We start from the raw sequence: 16,299 nt of genomic DNA on the forward strand, positions 1-16,299 counted from the left end.
AATAATGAATTTTGCACCATCAGATAGTAAGAGTTTCAAGTAATCAAGGGCTTAAATCCAACCGTTGCCTTTCAATAGCAGTGTTTGATCTAATCGAAGCTCCCAGCTGCCTTCTGAAACTACTATAGCCTCTAAATTAAAAATGAATTCTTTTACTGCAAATTAAAACGGAATTGTTATTTTTTCTTTTTTTTTTTAAATTAATTTCAGATTTTCTGTTTTATTTTGTAAGCAATGGTTGATAGAGAGAATATGACAATATTAAATTCAAAATAGAAAAAAGATGACTATATGTATAATTTCTTATATTTGTGAAGCTAGTCACAAATTTTTAGGTAGAATTTAAATCCTTGTAACAAAATATAAGCTTATCAACTCATATGTATAAAAAATGTATACTTCGTTACCAAAAGACAGGCAAACGCCGCTGAATTTTCTTGTGCTTAATTTGTGTTTATAATTAATCTCGGAAAAGATCGTGAAGAAACCTGCATCTGTCTAGATGAAACTCTGCCACATCAACGAATCCGCATTAGTTTGGTGGAATTCGCTCCACACATTTTCTTCAAAGTGATCGGGGCTTTAACCCACCAGTAATTATCTTACTTAGTTATTTACTTAAGTTAAAATAATTACATATTAATAAATGAAAATATTTTGTTGTGGTTCTACTAGATTGGTCATTTTTTATTTGGTTTCAGTGTAATGATCCCACATAATCCGACAATCGCTTCAACTTCTTAATTTCGGGCTGAGGATAAAACCTACCCAAATACATTTAATTCTCCTTTACAGGGAATTAAACGCGGGTGCCGAGATCTGCATCTATATAAGTATACCAAACTAAAGCAGCAGTAAATATCTCCATTATATTAGTATTAAGTCAGTGTACAAATATGAATATTTTAAGATAGATGTTTCATTGCAGTTTATAAAACCGAGAAAGGTATACACATATATAGACGAATGAGGTACGATTTAATAGGTGATTCTTCAATTTTCATATTGAATAACCAGCGTGCAGCATGTAGCAGCGAGCAGGTGCGCAGGGAATGCCATTAGATGATATTGCGTGCGCTCGCCTGCGTCGAAATAAGAATTCGCATTTTATTCATTTCTGTTTATGAAATGAAAAGATGGTGACGTATTAGTGATACATTCTATTTATATTAACAAGATATTGTATTATATATATTCAAATAATATGTCTCTATTTAAACATAACACAACATAACATATGGTAGTTACAAACGTTTGTAACCAAATTAGTATATACTTATTTCGGATCAATACATTGTATTAATTTATTTTGATTGAATTGTTAAATATCTAAATTTTTATTCAAGTGTCCATACATTCATCAGCCATTTCCCTAACGTTATTAGTTTACTTGATACCGTGCTTCTTTTTTCGTGTTACTATCTCGATGCGAGGACTTTTCTTCTTCTGGTATTAATATTAATGTACCACAACACAATCTCGTGGATAGAGCCTACCAACCTGATCATATCTAGCGTAGGTAAAGATTAATACTGCAGTTTCAGCTGAACATTTTTGGAGCTCTGAATCTGGACATGTATAACTTCATCAGGTCACGATCACGATCACGAGACTGTTTGAGCTTTGCTTCAATATTAAAGTAGTCTGAATCTATTCTGTAGTCACTATTTCATTGGGCTAATCACGGATACATAACTAAATAAGTGTCATTTACAAAGGCGAAGTCTATCTCACTTTTTGAGAGAACGCGACCACCAATACCATCTGCAATGCTAGAGTTCCATCATCCATTATAAGAAGTTATCTAGCGTGTAACATTGATGATTTCAACATCCATTGAAGGCCTCCTCTGTGCTCTTCACCATTCATTTCACCTCTGGTCTGTGATTTGCTTTTGTGATACTATGGTTGTCACCATTCTTTTCATACAATATTCAAGCTCATCGTCAGTGTGTTTATATATATATAGCGTTAGCAAATACAGTCCCAGATTAATAAAAATATACTAATAAAACAAAATGCGCCCACGCGTATATCTATGTGTTCGAACGCGATAAACTCGTGTATAATTCATTATTAGATGATTATTGTTTATTTAACAATGTCGGAAAAAAATCATGTCGACTTAGAGCTTTACTGGCATGTGCCACGTAAACCAATAGTCACAGGATATAAACGTTTTTGTACTCTTTTATCCAAGCAAACCCGGAATATCTAGCTAGTAATATTAAATCTCATTTAGTAATAAAAAGTTTATGAAGCACAAAATTTAAATATATTCTGTATAACCAAGTTAAATTCGTAAATAAATTCCGTTTAACGTAATATTTTCAATCTCATCTTTCATCTTTTTTAATAAAGGCCTACATATGAAAACCGCCGAGTGTTGATTAGACTGACTTGTTTGATTTCCGAGAGAGGATCGTCGGAATAAATCCCTTGAAATGTCAATCACCAGTACCAGCCAGATATTTTAATATTTCTATCTGTAAATTAAAAAGAAAAACTGATTTACGAATACATTGAGAAAAACGATAATACGTATATACGTATATAATTTTTACTTTATAAGAATTTCAATCTCAAGAATTATATGTATGAATTGATAAAACAAATTTTAAATTTATTTTTATTTATTCGAAGTCAAAATCAAATGAGTCATTGTGAATTCAGTGTAACTTCAGAATTAGGTAAAAGTAAGCTGTGACCATGATAATAACACGTGGTATTTGTCTAGGTTTGGACCAGCAATCTTCATTTAAGATTCACCCGTTCAAACATCTGGAAAATCTCAGCTCCGATTCTTTTTTTAAATTATTCCAACAAAATTCATGTATAATTAAAATACGAACGAATATTATTTAAATCGAAACTATCGTCGATTCTTAAAAGTATGAAGTAAAGATAATAAGATATACAGCCTTATTAAAATAAAACACATGCATAATGATGGATGCACACGAGTACATACGAGTACGTATATATTTATGCTGACGTTTCATTTCCCCTACAGCTGTATATATTTATTTCACAAGTTGACGGCTGTGTGATGCAGTTAATTCAGACCGAGACAGCATAAAATATTTCAGTCATTACGGAGTAATGCTTGCTACTTTGTTTTTTACTGTGACAAAAGAGTCTGGCTTCAAAAAGAAAGCTCACTTAGCTACCTCGTTTCATTGTTAGGAGGTGTCTGATTAGATTTCAGTATGGTGTAAGTTATGAATAGTTAATAGATATAAGGTAAATTATATTTAAAGATATAAATGGCTGTTTAATAGGTTATCAATTTGAAACGAAGTAGTACAATTGTTTTATATGTTTTTATATGTTTACATATCATTTACGAAAATTCAACAGCCTGACATAGTAATAGTACATAAGCCCAGTACAATTTGTTTTATTTAAATTGATTGCTTACTTTGTGTAGTTAATAGCAAGCGAACTTTATTTTTGAAAGCATTATGTACCAGTCCTATAGATTAGATGAGCCAGTAGTACAATTATTCAGACAATATACAGATATGTTACACAAACAACTTAAAATAAATATATTTAAACAAAATTTGTAATAAAAAAAGACACATTTTCATGTAAATGTTCCGACGATGTTTTTACTTGAACTTGGTAAACCTTTCTTATTTATAAATGAACCTTATTTTAGATCTAATGGCGCATTGAAAGAATTAGAAAGAAAATATAATTTAAATTTACGCCCCGTAAAAAGAGACGATATAAATAATCTTTATAATTTAAATACAACACACAAAATAAAAATGACCATCTACAGTTGAAATTAAAGCAATTTGGCAAATAATTGCTAAATAATACAGTGATATACTTTTTTTTTAATTAAAAATTGATTATCAATACTAACATTACAAAGAGGTAAGTAACATCGTTTGTTTGTATGTATGGCGTAATCTCTGAAACTAATGATCAAGTTTTAAAAAGTCACTGGTTTTCTACCAGTGAGTGAACATTACTTCTAAGTGCTTTAGAGTATAAATTATATTTATGAATTGTCATTTTCTTTATTAATAATTTGCATCAGTCAGAAGCCAGAATACTGAAAATTATGAAAATAAAAAAATTGAGTACGAATAAATTTTCAATATATGTTTTATAAATATTCCAGAACAACATAAAGCTCCTTATTAAGCTATTAACAATCTCGCATCTCGTGGCTCCAACCAGCAATGAAAGAGTATTGTTTACGTCTACGATTATTTACGGGGTATTGTATAGCAGGCTATTGTCCTGTTAATGAGCGATCTGAAACCACGCACGATGCCATATTTAGCCCGGACTGGACTGAGATGATTTTATAACCTGCCCTTTAGTACCTACAAACATATAGTTACTTGAAGTTATTTTATTATGTAACCATACGGTATTTAAATAATAAACTGCTGGCTCCTCTTGTAACATATAAGACTCCAGATTATAGTACATAGTTCTTATGTCAGTGTCATATACTTGGAATAATTCCCCGATAAATAAAATAAATGAAATCGGATTATCGAATAATAATAACATTACGTATTTAATTATCAATACTTTTTTTCTTCTCGATTTACAGTTCCCGTGGCTTACAGTAGAGTGAACTGGCAGAAATCATCACGTGAGGAAAAATCCTCCAGATGACCTTTTCCTATCATTCGCTTATACGTCTTTATATAATATTAGTTATCGCCCGCGGCTAGGGTTTTTGGGGTTGTCACGTACTAGGAGAAAAGTAGCCTATGCCCTTCCTTGGAGTTCAAGTTTGCTTCATACCAAGGTTCGTCAAATTCGGTTCGTTGGTTTGGCAGTGAAAGAGCGACAGATAGATAGACAGGGATACTTTCACATTTATAATTTTAAGTATAGTATTTTTAATAGCAATTTATTGTCATTTATATATTCTCATTTTATTTTTTTTAAATCTGTCGCTTATTTAATACATAATATATAGCGAAAGCCGCTTCGACTTTATTTTTTAGGTAGGCAGACTATATCAATAATGATTTCGGTTGAAATTCGTCACGTAGCGAACAGTTAATTTAGTTCATCTAAGTCGATCTTATACATATCAGCTGTTGCTTTGTGATAATTTTGAATACAATATTCAGTTAAGTCAAAACGAATTTATTGATCTATTATTTTAGTGATACTTGTATTTTATGTCTATCATATTATATATATATAGTTGGTTCGGTTGATGTTTAGTATATAATAATAGCCTAGATGGCACAGTGGTTACATGTAGAACACATGAATCTTGAGTGAAGATTGTTGGTTCAAACATGGCAAAGTCAACTCCATTTTCATTTTTTTAAGTTGTGCTTATAATATCATAACCGCTGGTTAAAGAAAATATCGTTGCAAAACCTGCGTTCGACATACGTGCCAATCCATATTGAAAGAGTTTGGTGGAATAAACTCAAAAACGGTCTTTAATCCAGTACTGAAATATTATAGGTTTATTTTTAATGTAGATCGTACCTATATTATGTAGATTAGATATATACGTAGATCATGTCATTGACCTCGACAACATTTAATCAGACCACATCAATATATTGAGACGATTTTTATCGTAAACATTAGAATTAATATTTCAGTATTCATTGTTAATTGATAATATTTAATTTACCCCCAAGAGGTCATGAATATTCAATTTATTTAAGCTGAAGACAACCTGCGCTATTTTTCCTTATTAAAATTTTAAAATACTCCGCTATCACGAAGTGAAATTTGAAATTTAAAAACTTTGGTTAAAAAAAAACAGACATTAATGGCGCTTAACGTTGCAACGGAGGCTTGAATGGAGGCAATCAGTGTTCCGGCAGATTGGAGACTCTACTTACTGCTTTTATACAGTAGACCTTATATAATCATTCGTAGATCTTAATACTTTAGAAATAGAAGTTATTTTACAACAAAAACATCCTGGTGTATAGCACAGTACGAAGGTACGACCGTCCTGGCTTGCAACAATACAAAATTTTTAAATGTGAATGATTAATTTTTCTTAGATATTCTAGTTATAAATCTAAATTAAATCGTATAGCGTAGGGCGGTGACCATTTCCCATTGGGTTGCCTTTTCCCAGTGTGCCTATCTATAATATATTTTCAATATAAAAAAATATATCTTCATGCATTAGATAATTTGTTAATGTTACACATATCAAAGTAGTATAATTGTATAATCAAATAATTACCTATTAGACTATTCTGTAACAAGAAACTCGAAACTCACCGCAAAACACCATCTTTAAATGTCTGTTATAAAATTAATATGATACACGTATCAAAATGGCGTATCACTGTAAGTCGGTTGTCAACATTTCACGAGTGAAATGAGTACTGATGTCCCGATATCGCATGATATAAAATACCTTAACCAAACCTATTCAAAGATTAGCACGTTCAACAAACAAACATGTCAGATTTAGTTATTAGTAATTGTCAAATAATTGATCAAAAATGACAAACTATTTTGACTATAACTTAATTATAAAAGATATACTGTCGCTAACTTTTCTATAGATAATTTAAAGATCAACAAATATTTTATAGAAATCCTTCGTAAATCTGTTATGGTTCTGGCAGCGTTCGATTTGAAAACCACAATTTATCTCCGACTACGTCGACATCGTAAACAATGTCTCAATAAATATGCAACAAATAAACATACTTCAGAGCCTATATGCATTCTAACTATAAACTAAAATCATTTGAAAATCTCAAATGATGAATTTGTGTTTATGTAAATCCGCTAAAAAATAATAAAGCGCTTTGTAAAATTGCTAGCTAGCTAGTCATCACGCTGGTAAATTAAGAAATTATTTCCATACTATTTTTGAAACAATTTTGAGATGTATAAACATTCGCAAATCGATTTATCGCCCCTAGTTTGCTTATATATCGTATAAAAACAGCTCGCGTATGTTAACATGCATTGAATAAATATCTCCTTATATTTCTAAAATTACGGACTCGTATTGCAACCCATTAAAGATAATATTTATCTACATAAAACATTTTAAACTAATATGTTTCCACTTATTTTATTGTGATATAACAGTACAATATACATTATTAATAAAAAATATCGCCTCTATATTAAATACTCTGAATTATCTTCATCTCGCTCACTCTCTCCTATAAAATATTACAAGAAATGAAACAAAACATATAGAGAATTATAAATATTCACGGACTCTTTGATTCATACAAAATATCTCTGAACATAAACAACAATTCACTTCTCTTCGAAATATATTAACTTGTACCCACCAACCAGATATAGAATAACCGTCTTGTAACGTGCCAGCCTCGCCTAGAGCATACCCTTTACTGTCACAATTCATTATAACACAATTAAACAAAGATGACAGTTGAAAGTCTGCATTATGTAGTCAGAGAAGTTAACCCGCTTTTCCACTAAATGTTCAGCGACGTTCAGATCTTAATATAATCCATCCAACTGAGTCAAGTCTTGTTATGAGAAAAAAAGATTACAAGCTATTTTATTTACTACAAATCTTTTACGTCATTGTAATTTTTACCTTTTTCAATAAATGGAATACTTAAGATTAGAAAAAAAAAAGGTTGATATTTTCTGATAGAGACTAATTCGTTATTGGTTTCGTGATGTTAATTCATGTTGAATTTATCAAAATGCGATAAACCTAGCACCCGGTGGATTCTTAGCTCTATATATAGATATGAGGGCGGTTGTCGCGAAATTAAACGGAAATCGAAAGCTGCGGCTTGCGGCAGAACGACCTATCTGTAGATACTATAGATGTACATCTGAGGTACCTGTCTGTCTGATCTTATCAACATAACTTAGAATAACTTTGAAATGTCATAATTTATGTAAATTTATGACTGCTTCCGATTTATTAATTACCATTTTATTGTGTTGAGGTAGTGCCATATCATTTAGAACCCAGAAAATTTTACGTATGTATGTATTATAGAAAGCGAAGCTGTTCGGCGGAAGATCATTCCTTTTCAAAAAGATTGTAACAAAAAAAACAATGTCTAAGGTCTTATACTTTTTATTCTTAAATTACTGATTTAATTAGAAGCCTTTTAATCATTTATATTGTATGAAAATAATAAAAATATAAAGTCAACTTAAACAAACTTACCCTTACACATAGGTCGAACATGAAACTATTTGCAAAACATTTTACAGCAACTTCAGCGAAGGTAACGACGAACGCTTTGTAAGTACTATTAGACCCGATCCCTTTTTTACCCATTCTCGCCACTAATGTATCCCTTGAGATTAAAAGAATCGGCTTAAATTGTCTTGACCTATTTTTCGGATACAAATTTATCGATACGTAGTTATTTCGATATGCTACCCATTGTATTCGTTTATTTAATAACAGATGTTTCAGTGACTAGTAGGGATGGTTACTTTCTTATTTTAAAATAACTTAAGACTTTTGTGTGTCAAAATAACTTTTACAGATGCCAGCTGCATGATAAAATCATTTAATTATAATCGAACCGATTTAAAATCGATTCTTCCAAGATTTTTGGGAGTACAAATTTAAACTTTTTGTAATCTCAACATGTCGAATAAAAATTTTTAACGAGTATTTATGTATTATTTTTTACTCGTAAATGGTTATTATGTTTCGTATATCTTGAATGCGACTCGTAATTTAGTACCAATATAATGAATATAAAATGTTTATAACAATATTTATTTTAAGTCTTAAAGTTGCGCTGATATGAAATAAATTTCTTAATTAAAAAAACTAATTTATTTTATTCAAAGTAAAATTACTACATGATAAAGGTGAAAATTCCTTCAGCCTAACCTTCAGATTTAATTATGGCATTATAAATTGACCAAAGTGCTCTTACAATGAAAATCGTTACACTTAAGTAATAATGGATCTTTTGTCTCTATTCTCTTTTGTTGACAAATTTATTGTAATCAAGAATATTAAGCCCTGTTAGGTATTTACGAGTTGGTGTGGTCGATTCCAAGTGGATATAAAGTTTTATGACATGCGGTTACTAAATTCATTGCGGCGGACATTCAATTTTATTATAATGATATAGTTTATTGTCATTTAATAGCATTTTTGTAATAAAAATACATTAGAAATTATCTCATTGTTAATTTCTATTCTGGTATAATAATTATCTATGAATAAAAAAAGCAAAAACAACTGTCAACTTTTTGAAATTAGAACCGTAATGCAGACTGTTAGCTCGACCACACACGTTCGGTTTCCGAGTCTATTCTTCTATTCTCCTATTGGGTTTCTCGACCGGAAAAAACATGGAAAAATTGCTGTCATGATACAAAGTGACACAGTGAGCTAACAACCCTTCGTACATTTTACTATGAATAACAATTATACAGCTACATTACATTATTGAGAAATTATCTGTAATTGTTTTATACATTGATTAAATATCATTCTTTACATTGAGGTTCACAAGAAATCTGTTAAACGAACATAAGTATAGATATTCAAATAACAAATTTGCGATATTTTCGATTCGTTCCTATAACAATAATATTAAAAACTTTGTACGTATTGATAGAATAAAGGAATCTATTGTTAAATTAAAAAACGTATTTAAAAAAAATACTATAGACAATATTATAAAATAACTATTTTTAAAATGTACGTAAACTGCTTTATGATTTTATTGTTGTCTACTCACTGTATTACATAGTCCTAGGGCTCTATACATACCCGGCTGAGTAGGTAACCATCCACTCATCATAGTTTACATAGTTTCTATTGTACCCATGGTTGGTGCCAATGTGCCAATGAACGATGTAAGGAATGGTTAAAAATTTACGACCATCAGGTGGCCAATTAACCAGTCTGCCTACCTATGTTAAAAAATATATAGCAAATATATATAATAAAGCAAATGAAATAAAAAAATAATAATAAAATGTTGTAAAGTACGGTGTGTAGCCAGCAAGTTACTCGTATCGTACAGTAGCCATATTGTCACTGCGAAATACTCGTAAAAGCATAGCAGTCCCGACGACATAGCCAAAAAGTCGTTTGCAAAATGTGCGGTTTCACAGAATGAATAAACGATTCATAGAAACATTCGGGGCCGTGATTCATTCTACATTATATATTTTTTAATTTAGAATATTCCTTTAACAAATAATTGTTACTCTTGATTATTGATAGCCTATAACCACCGGTTAGGAACTAAGCATCTAAGACTTGAGAAAAACCGGCAAAACTAAAATCAGCGCGTTTATGTTTACAATAAGTTTATAAAATTGTCTTATTATGCGTTAGAAATAACGCACCCTATACATAAAAAAAAAATTATTACTTTAAAGTAGGCACTTTCAATAAACTTTTTTTTTTCATTACAGCAGTACGGGCTACACCAGAGCCACGGAGGTCCCCGGTTATCATAGAACCGCCGCACCATGTTGAGTTCACGAACGACACTGGGACCACACTCACGTGTTCTACGAAAGGACAGTTCCAGGTAAAGCAACATTTACCTTTAGTATGGGTACTTAAATGAATGCTAATTATTCTAAAGTGACAAGACTTTTGATACATAAAATTTTATAATAATTATAAAATAGCAAATATCTCGGTCATATCAAATCTTAAATGAGCACAGTAGGTACCTGTTTTTTGATCGTAATGTAGAATCGTCAATTAAATTTTGTACTTTTGACTACTAAAATTTGTTTTTTCATAATATTTATTTTAATTAGTGTTACATAACAGTTTTAATTTTATCTTACAAAAAGCTGTAATCATTCTTAAGTATCAGCATTCTTATGAATATTAGTTTTAGTGATCAGTATTGTTGCAAAAAATATTATTCTACATTATAAAACAAAACCCTCGGTTGTGTTTTGATTAAAAAAAATAATATATATTTTCTGCTGACGCTTATTGATTTTGGTGTCATTCTGAGTGACACTCAGAATCCTTTTCAAATCGTACGGATAAGATGGTGGTTTATTTATTACATTCCAGAGGAGCTGTAACTATCTATATAAAAAATGGTAGTACAGAAAATACAAAAAAAAATTTGGTTGCACTGATCAGACATTCTATCACCAAACTGAAATACTTAGTACTCTTCTGTTCCGGTTTGAATGTTGAATATAACAGACACAAGTTGGTGGCGCATTGGGTATGTAAGGAATGGTTAATATTTCTTGCAGCGCCAATGTCTATGGGCGATGGTGATCAGATAGCACTTTTGTCTATACACCTTGCTATATGATAATCTAAAAAAAGTCGTAGTTAATCTGTCTTAATTTTTGTTTTAAAGCGTTTACCCTATAATAAGTAGAATTGTTAATTCTTTCGAACTGTACATATGTAGCTTCATTAGTTGGGGCTTGAGTTGACGCCGTCTTTTAAAAACTGAGATAGTGAATTTGTTATAATCGATAAATTGTTTAAATAAATAAACAAACAAACAAAATCATCCAATAATTTTACAAACAATTAAAATTATTTTCCTATTTATCTTTCCGATTCCATTCTCTAAATTATTTTATGTCGATGTCGATTATTCTTACATTATCTTTAGAACCAAATTACAAAGCAATAACTGAATTGTCATGTGCTTTATAATTTATCTAGTGCGCGTAGGTAAAGGAAAATATCTTGAGTAAACCTGTATGAGTCTAATTACAATGAAATTCTACCACATGTGATACCACCAATCCGAATTGGAGCGGACTGTTGAAATAAGCTCCAAACATTATTCTCAAAGAGAAAGACTTTAGTCCAGCAGTGGGATATTTACAGGTTGTTCAATCACTTAAAATAATAAAGAATATTGTCATTGTTTTGTAAAAGTCCAACATACGACATACTCTCCGTGGAAATATGGTTTATTTTCGAATGAAACTAAGTTCAATCTCATTTCCGCCAAAACAGACAGTTGCACGTTCTACGACAATAAGGTGTTTATCTTCGACTTCATACAATCGATCAATTGAAAATGTAATTCTATTCAGCACAACAATATATAGCGCTGAAACGCACTCACACATACATACTTATTTTAATGTAGCCGCGGGAGACTTGCTCGTAATATAAGTTTATATAAGTAATGAAAGGTTTTTATAACAACCTTAGTGATTTAGTATCAATAAAACTTTAACAATCACGGATAATAAAAATATGTGAGTATGTGTATTAAGTGAGTATATATTCATAAGCACACATAATTGAATGCAGCCTTTAACAGTCACAGACGATAAAAATATGTAATTATGAGTGTATTAGTGTGTGTGTGTTGAGCAAATATGATGTAAAGTCACTAGCATTGTAACCGACTATGTAATCGAATTTAAGTAAAAAAAAACTATCTGTTAAGATATTACTTGATGATCTATGTTAGGAATTCAGTATCCAATATCTGTGAGCGTTACGTAAAAAAATAAAAGAACTTTCGAGCTCTAAGTAATATTCTGCAATTTGTTTCCACCCTCACAATTGGAGCGAGAAAGAGGAAACAAACGTATAAAATCGAATAAAAAGCATTTTTTTCTCGTGACGCAATAACAATAATAATCTGTTAAGTGAATATACGGTACTTTATATTCTTTATCGTTTTTTATAAAACTATCGAAATTATATGCTCTGGAACTTTCTTTCGATGGTATTATTTGATAGGCATTTGTTTTTTACACATTTTCGAATTAATATTTATTTAAAACGACCGACTTCAAGATCTCTATATGTAAAAAGTTTTTATAGATTAAAAAGTAACTTAAAAGAAAAAGTTTTTACTGCACTGAAAATTAAAGTAGCCGCTTGTAATATACTACAAACATTGTAAGGCTGACTTTGACTGGTTCGATTATAATTCAAAGCAAAACAGTAAAAGCGAATACAAAATCAAAAGCGAATGTTAAGTCGCGGTAATGCGAAACTACGCACCTTATTGTAAATACATCAGATATTCATTGTTGAAGTTTCAACAAACACACAATACAAGCATTTTTGTCTTAACTTTGTCAGAGTGTGGTAGATAACAAAAATGTGTACAAAAATACACCACATGTATAATTATATTTTAAGCCATTGTGGCCATCGCTATAATTAAAAAATATTAAAATTAACCGTCTGAATTAGGAACGTGAATTTACGAAAATATAGATAAATTTTCTTTTGTCATGTACTCCTTTATAGAAAGATAGATATTTCTTATGCCTCCATTAATACAAAAATCTATTATTCTGTCAACAGCTGGCACGGCTTGTTATTGTTCAAACTTTTCAAATAAAAGTAAATATAGTGGAGGAGCAGACCGAGGTGTCACAATACATTTTGAATACAATATAAAAAGGATTATCCCATTAAACATTCAGCTGTTTATAAAGTTTATTTCAACGTCTGGAGGTCAAATAATAGCGAACAATAGGAATGAATTACGGTTAACACGCCCGCACGCCATTTGATTTAATATTCACAAGCCTTATGCGAGCATTGATAAAGTTTTACGAGAAGAAGTTTACCAGTAGAATTATGGTTGATATATCCCATCGGAAAATAAGGAAATGTGTGGAAAGCGCGTCCGCGTTGGAAGCTATGAATAGAAATCCATCCGATTGAAATACCAGTGTTAGATATATGACTTATAAATCTATAGTTTTATATATTTTTCCTTGCGTGAAAAGCAAACTTCTCTTGCGTGAAATATAAACATGCTCTAAGTAATACAATTAGGCAAGCTTCGAGCAATCTCTTTGCACATACCCAGCTTACCAAGTGCTGATATAATATTTAGTTTGGCATCTTGTTTTCCGGCGTAAGCTAGTGACAGATTTAGTTATCTGAAGTATTTTGGGATGCAATAACTTTATTCGCAGGAATTTTACTTGATGGTAAGATTTTGTGAAGGCCTGCCTCGGTGGGAACCACTCACCGAGATTCGGTAGGTTCAAGATTGAGTGAGCTATGGTAACAACAGGCACATACCATAACATCGTAGTTCCCAAGGTTTTTGGTGTTAGTCCTTACAGCGCCAGTGTCTAAGGGCGGTGGTGACCACTCACTATCAAATGGCACATTTGCCCGTTGACCTATCAATAAAATAAAAAGTATGTAAATAAATATGACTATGCTTGATTTTAAATGACCTTATAAGACCTTATAAATCGTTTAATAATAACATCGACGGTTTACTTTAGAGACATTCTGCGTAAACGAACATATCTCAGCGTTTGTTCGAGCACTTGTTCTTTGGCAACGAATCTAAATAACAAAGCAGCAAACATTCATTTCATTTCAATATGATATAACCTACGTATAAAGAACTTTAATATTAGTCCAGCAGTTACACCAAAAAAAAGGCCATAAACACATGTGAACTAAGAAGGCTGATTTTTATATATTTTGTAGGCTTGCTTAAAACAACTTCACCGCCAAGCACTTAAAAATTTAGATTTTTCCTGGGATTTGAACCATAATTGATGTATTGCAATCCAAGTGTTCTATTCACTGGGCAATCTCGGCTTTTCATAATTAAACATTCTCAGGTTTTGTTATGTAATCTTTTACTTAAAAGAGGGACACGTGGTGTTGTTTTTTCTAAACAAAGTAAGAGGTAAGTTAGGGTTAGAAAATTTGACCATGGATAAAAATAAAAATATAGCTTACATTGTTTAATTAAAGACATTTTTTATTTATAAATGTATTCCTCTTAATTGAAATCACTCGAACGACATTTTTTTAAAAAAGGAGATCCGACGATAGTCTGGCACAGATTCCTTTGTCAATATTAATTATGAATTTCGGATCAGTCTAAATGCGTATTCGAAACGAAAGCTAAAAATATGTATATAAAAAAATTGTTTTTCCACAAAAATAATTCAGTATTTCTCTTCTAAATTTGTAATATAACGCGATTTTGAAATGATTTATACAAAACCTCGCAACAAACCCAGCCATACGAATATTAATTAGATTCTTTAGATCGTTTTTTTTTTTCAATATTATTATCGAATTATGGATTTTATTTACTCTGGGAGAGATGGCCTAGGGGTTTGAAACCGTAAATATTAACCAACGATTTCGGGTTCCATCCCAAGCAAACAGCACTGACATTGCATGTGCGTAAATATAATTCATCTCGAACTTGTCAGTGAATGAAAATATCGTAAGGAAACCTGCATATTTCGGATGTTAATCTGCCACGTGTATATCTACCAACCCGCATTAAATCAGCTGGGTTAGGTTAATAGGGGTACATATCCTTTACTTACTACACTATAGTACATAAAATATTATTAAAATTTCCAATTCATAGCTTTTAATACGATTAAAGCATACTCTAAAGTGCTACATATCTTTGATTGTGTTTTCCACTAAGGCCGACTTACTATAAATATTCGTCGGTGAAAACGAATCCTAAGGGAGTGCCTTCGTGAACATGTACACTACCCAAATTTCGAGATTAATTTTATAACTCGCCAGCAAAATACAAAATGTATTTTCTGTGTTATCCGAAACACGAAAATATAGAAATTTATTTCGTCGTTCATATAATAAATAAACTTTTGCCTCACGCAAAATTCGGTATCAAAGCAAAATTTAGCTAATTCAATGAGCCAAACGTGGTTAGTAGGTATCTTAATCGAATTGCGAGTTCAAACCCGCGCTAGTTCACATTTGAGTGTATGATTCATCTCGTGCTTGGCGGTAAAGAAAAACATCGAGAAGAAATATTCCTGTGAATGAAAAATGCTTCACATAGTTTTTCTTGTCGATAATGTGGTGGATTTTTCTGCTCGACGTTAGAGCAGTGCAATGGAATCAAAAAAAGTATTGGAAGCCTTCCTTAGCCTAAGTCGAGATGGCTCAGTGAGTAGTGCATTTAAACCGATGATCGCGAGTTAAAGCCCAGGCAAGCACCTCTGAATTTTCATGTTATTAATTTGTGTTTATAATTCAGCTCATGCTCAACAGTGACGGAAAACATCGTGAGGAAATCTGCATGTGTCCAATTTCAATGAAATTCTGCCACATGTTAATCTACAAACCTGTATTGGAGCAGCGTGGTAGAATATGCTCCAAAAACCATCTCATCAAAGGACAGCAGGCTTTATCCCAGCAGTGGGATATTATTTTTATGTATTTTATTCTCCACAGTCGCGCTATCCGTGCCGTTGTTACATCGTACTATTTATAATTTTAATTATGTTATTTCATTGTCACGTAGTGGTATGTTTGCCTTTTAAATTTAATATTTACTGATAAAATCTTATATAAATACGAATGCAATTTAAAAATACGAACCATTATTA

General features: G+C 31.3%; 1 protein-coding gene across 4 annotated transcripts in view; it reads left to right on the top strand.

Moving 5' to 3' along the window:
• Positions 1-16,299, top strand: part of Dscam4 (Down syndrome cell adhesion molecule 4) — a 211,886-nt gene that overhangs the window by 131,396 nt on the left and 64,191 nt on the right. For all 4 annotated transcript variants that reach the window (XM_026637185.2, XM_026637198.2, XM_026637201.2 and 1 more), the window contains exon 3: positions 10,381-10,499. In XM_026637185.2, the coding sequence (XP_026492970.2) occupies positions 10,381-10,499 (119 nt within the window). The remainder of the gene's footprint in view (positions 1-10,380; positions 10,500-16,299) is intronic.

Source organism: Vanessa tameamea, chromosome 18 (genome assembly GCF_037043105.1).
Source record: "Vanessa tameamea isolate UH-Manoa-2023 chromosome 18, ilVanTame1 primary haplotype, whole genome shotgun sequence".
In the NCBI taxonomy this organism is placed as follows: domain Eukaryota; kingdom Metazoa; phylum Arthropoda; class Insecta; order Lepidoptera; family Nymphalidae; genus Vanessa; species Vanessa tameamea.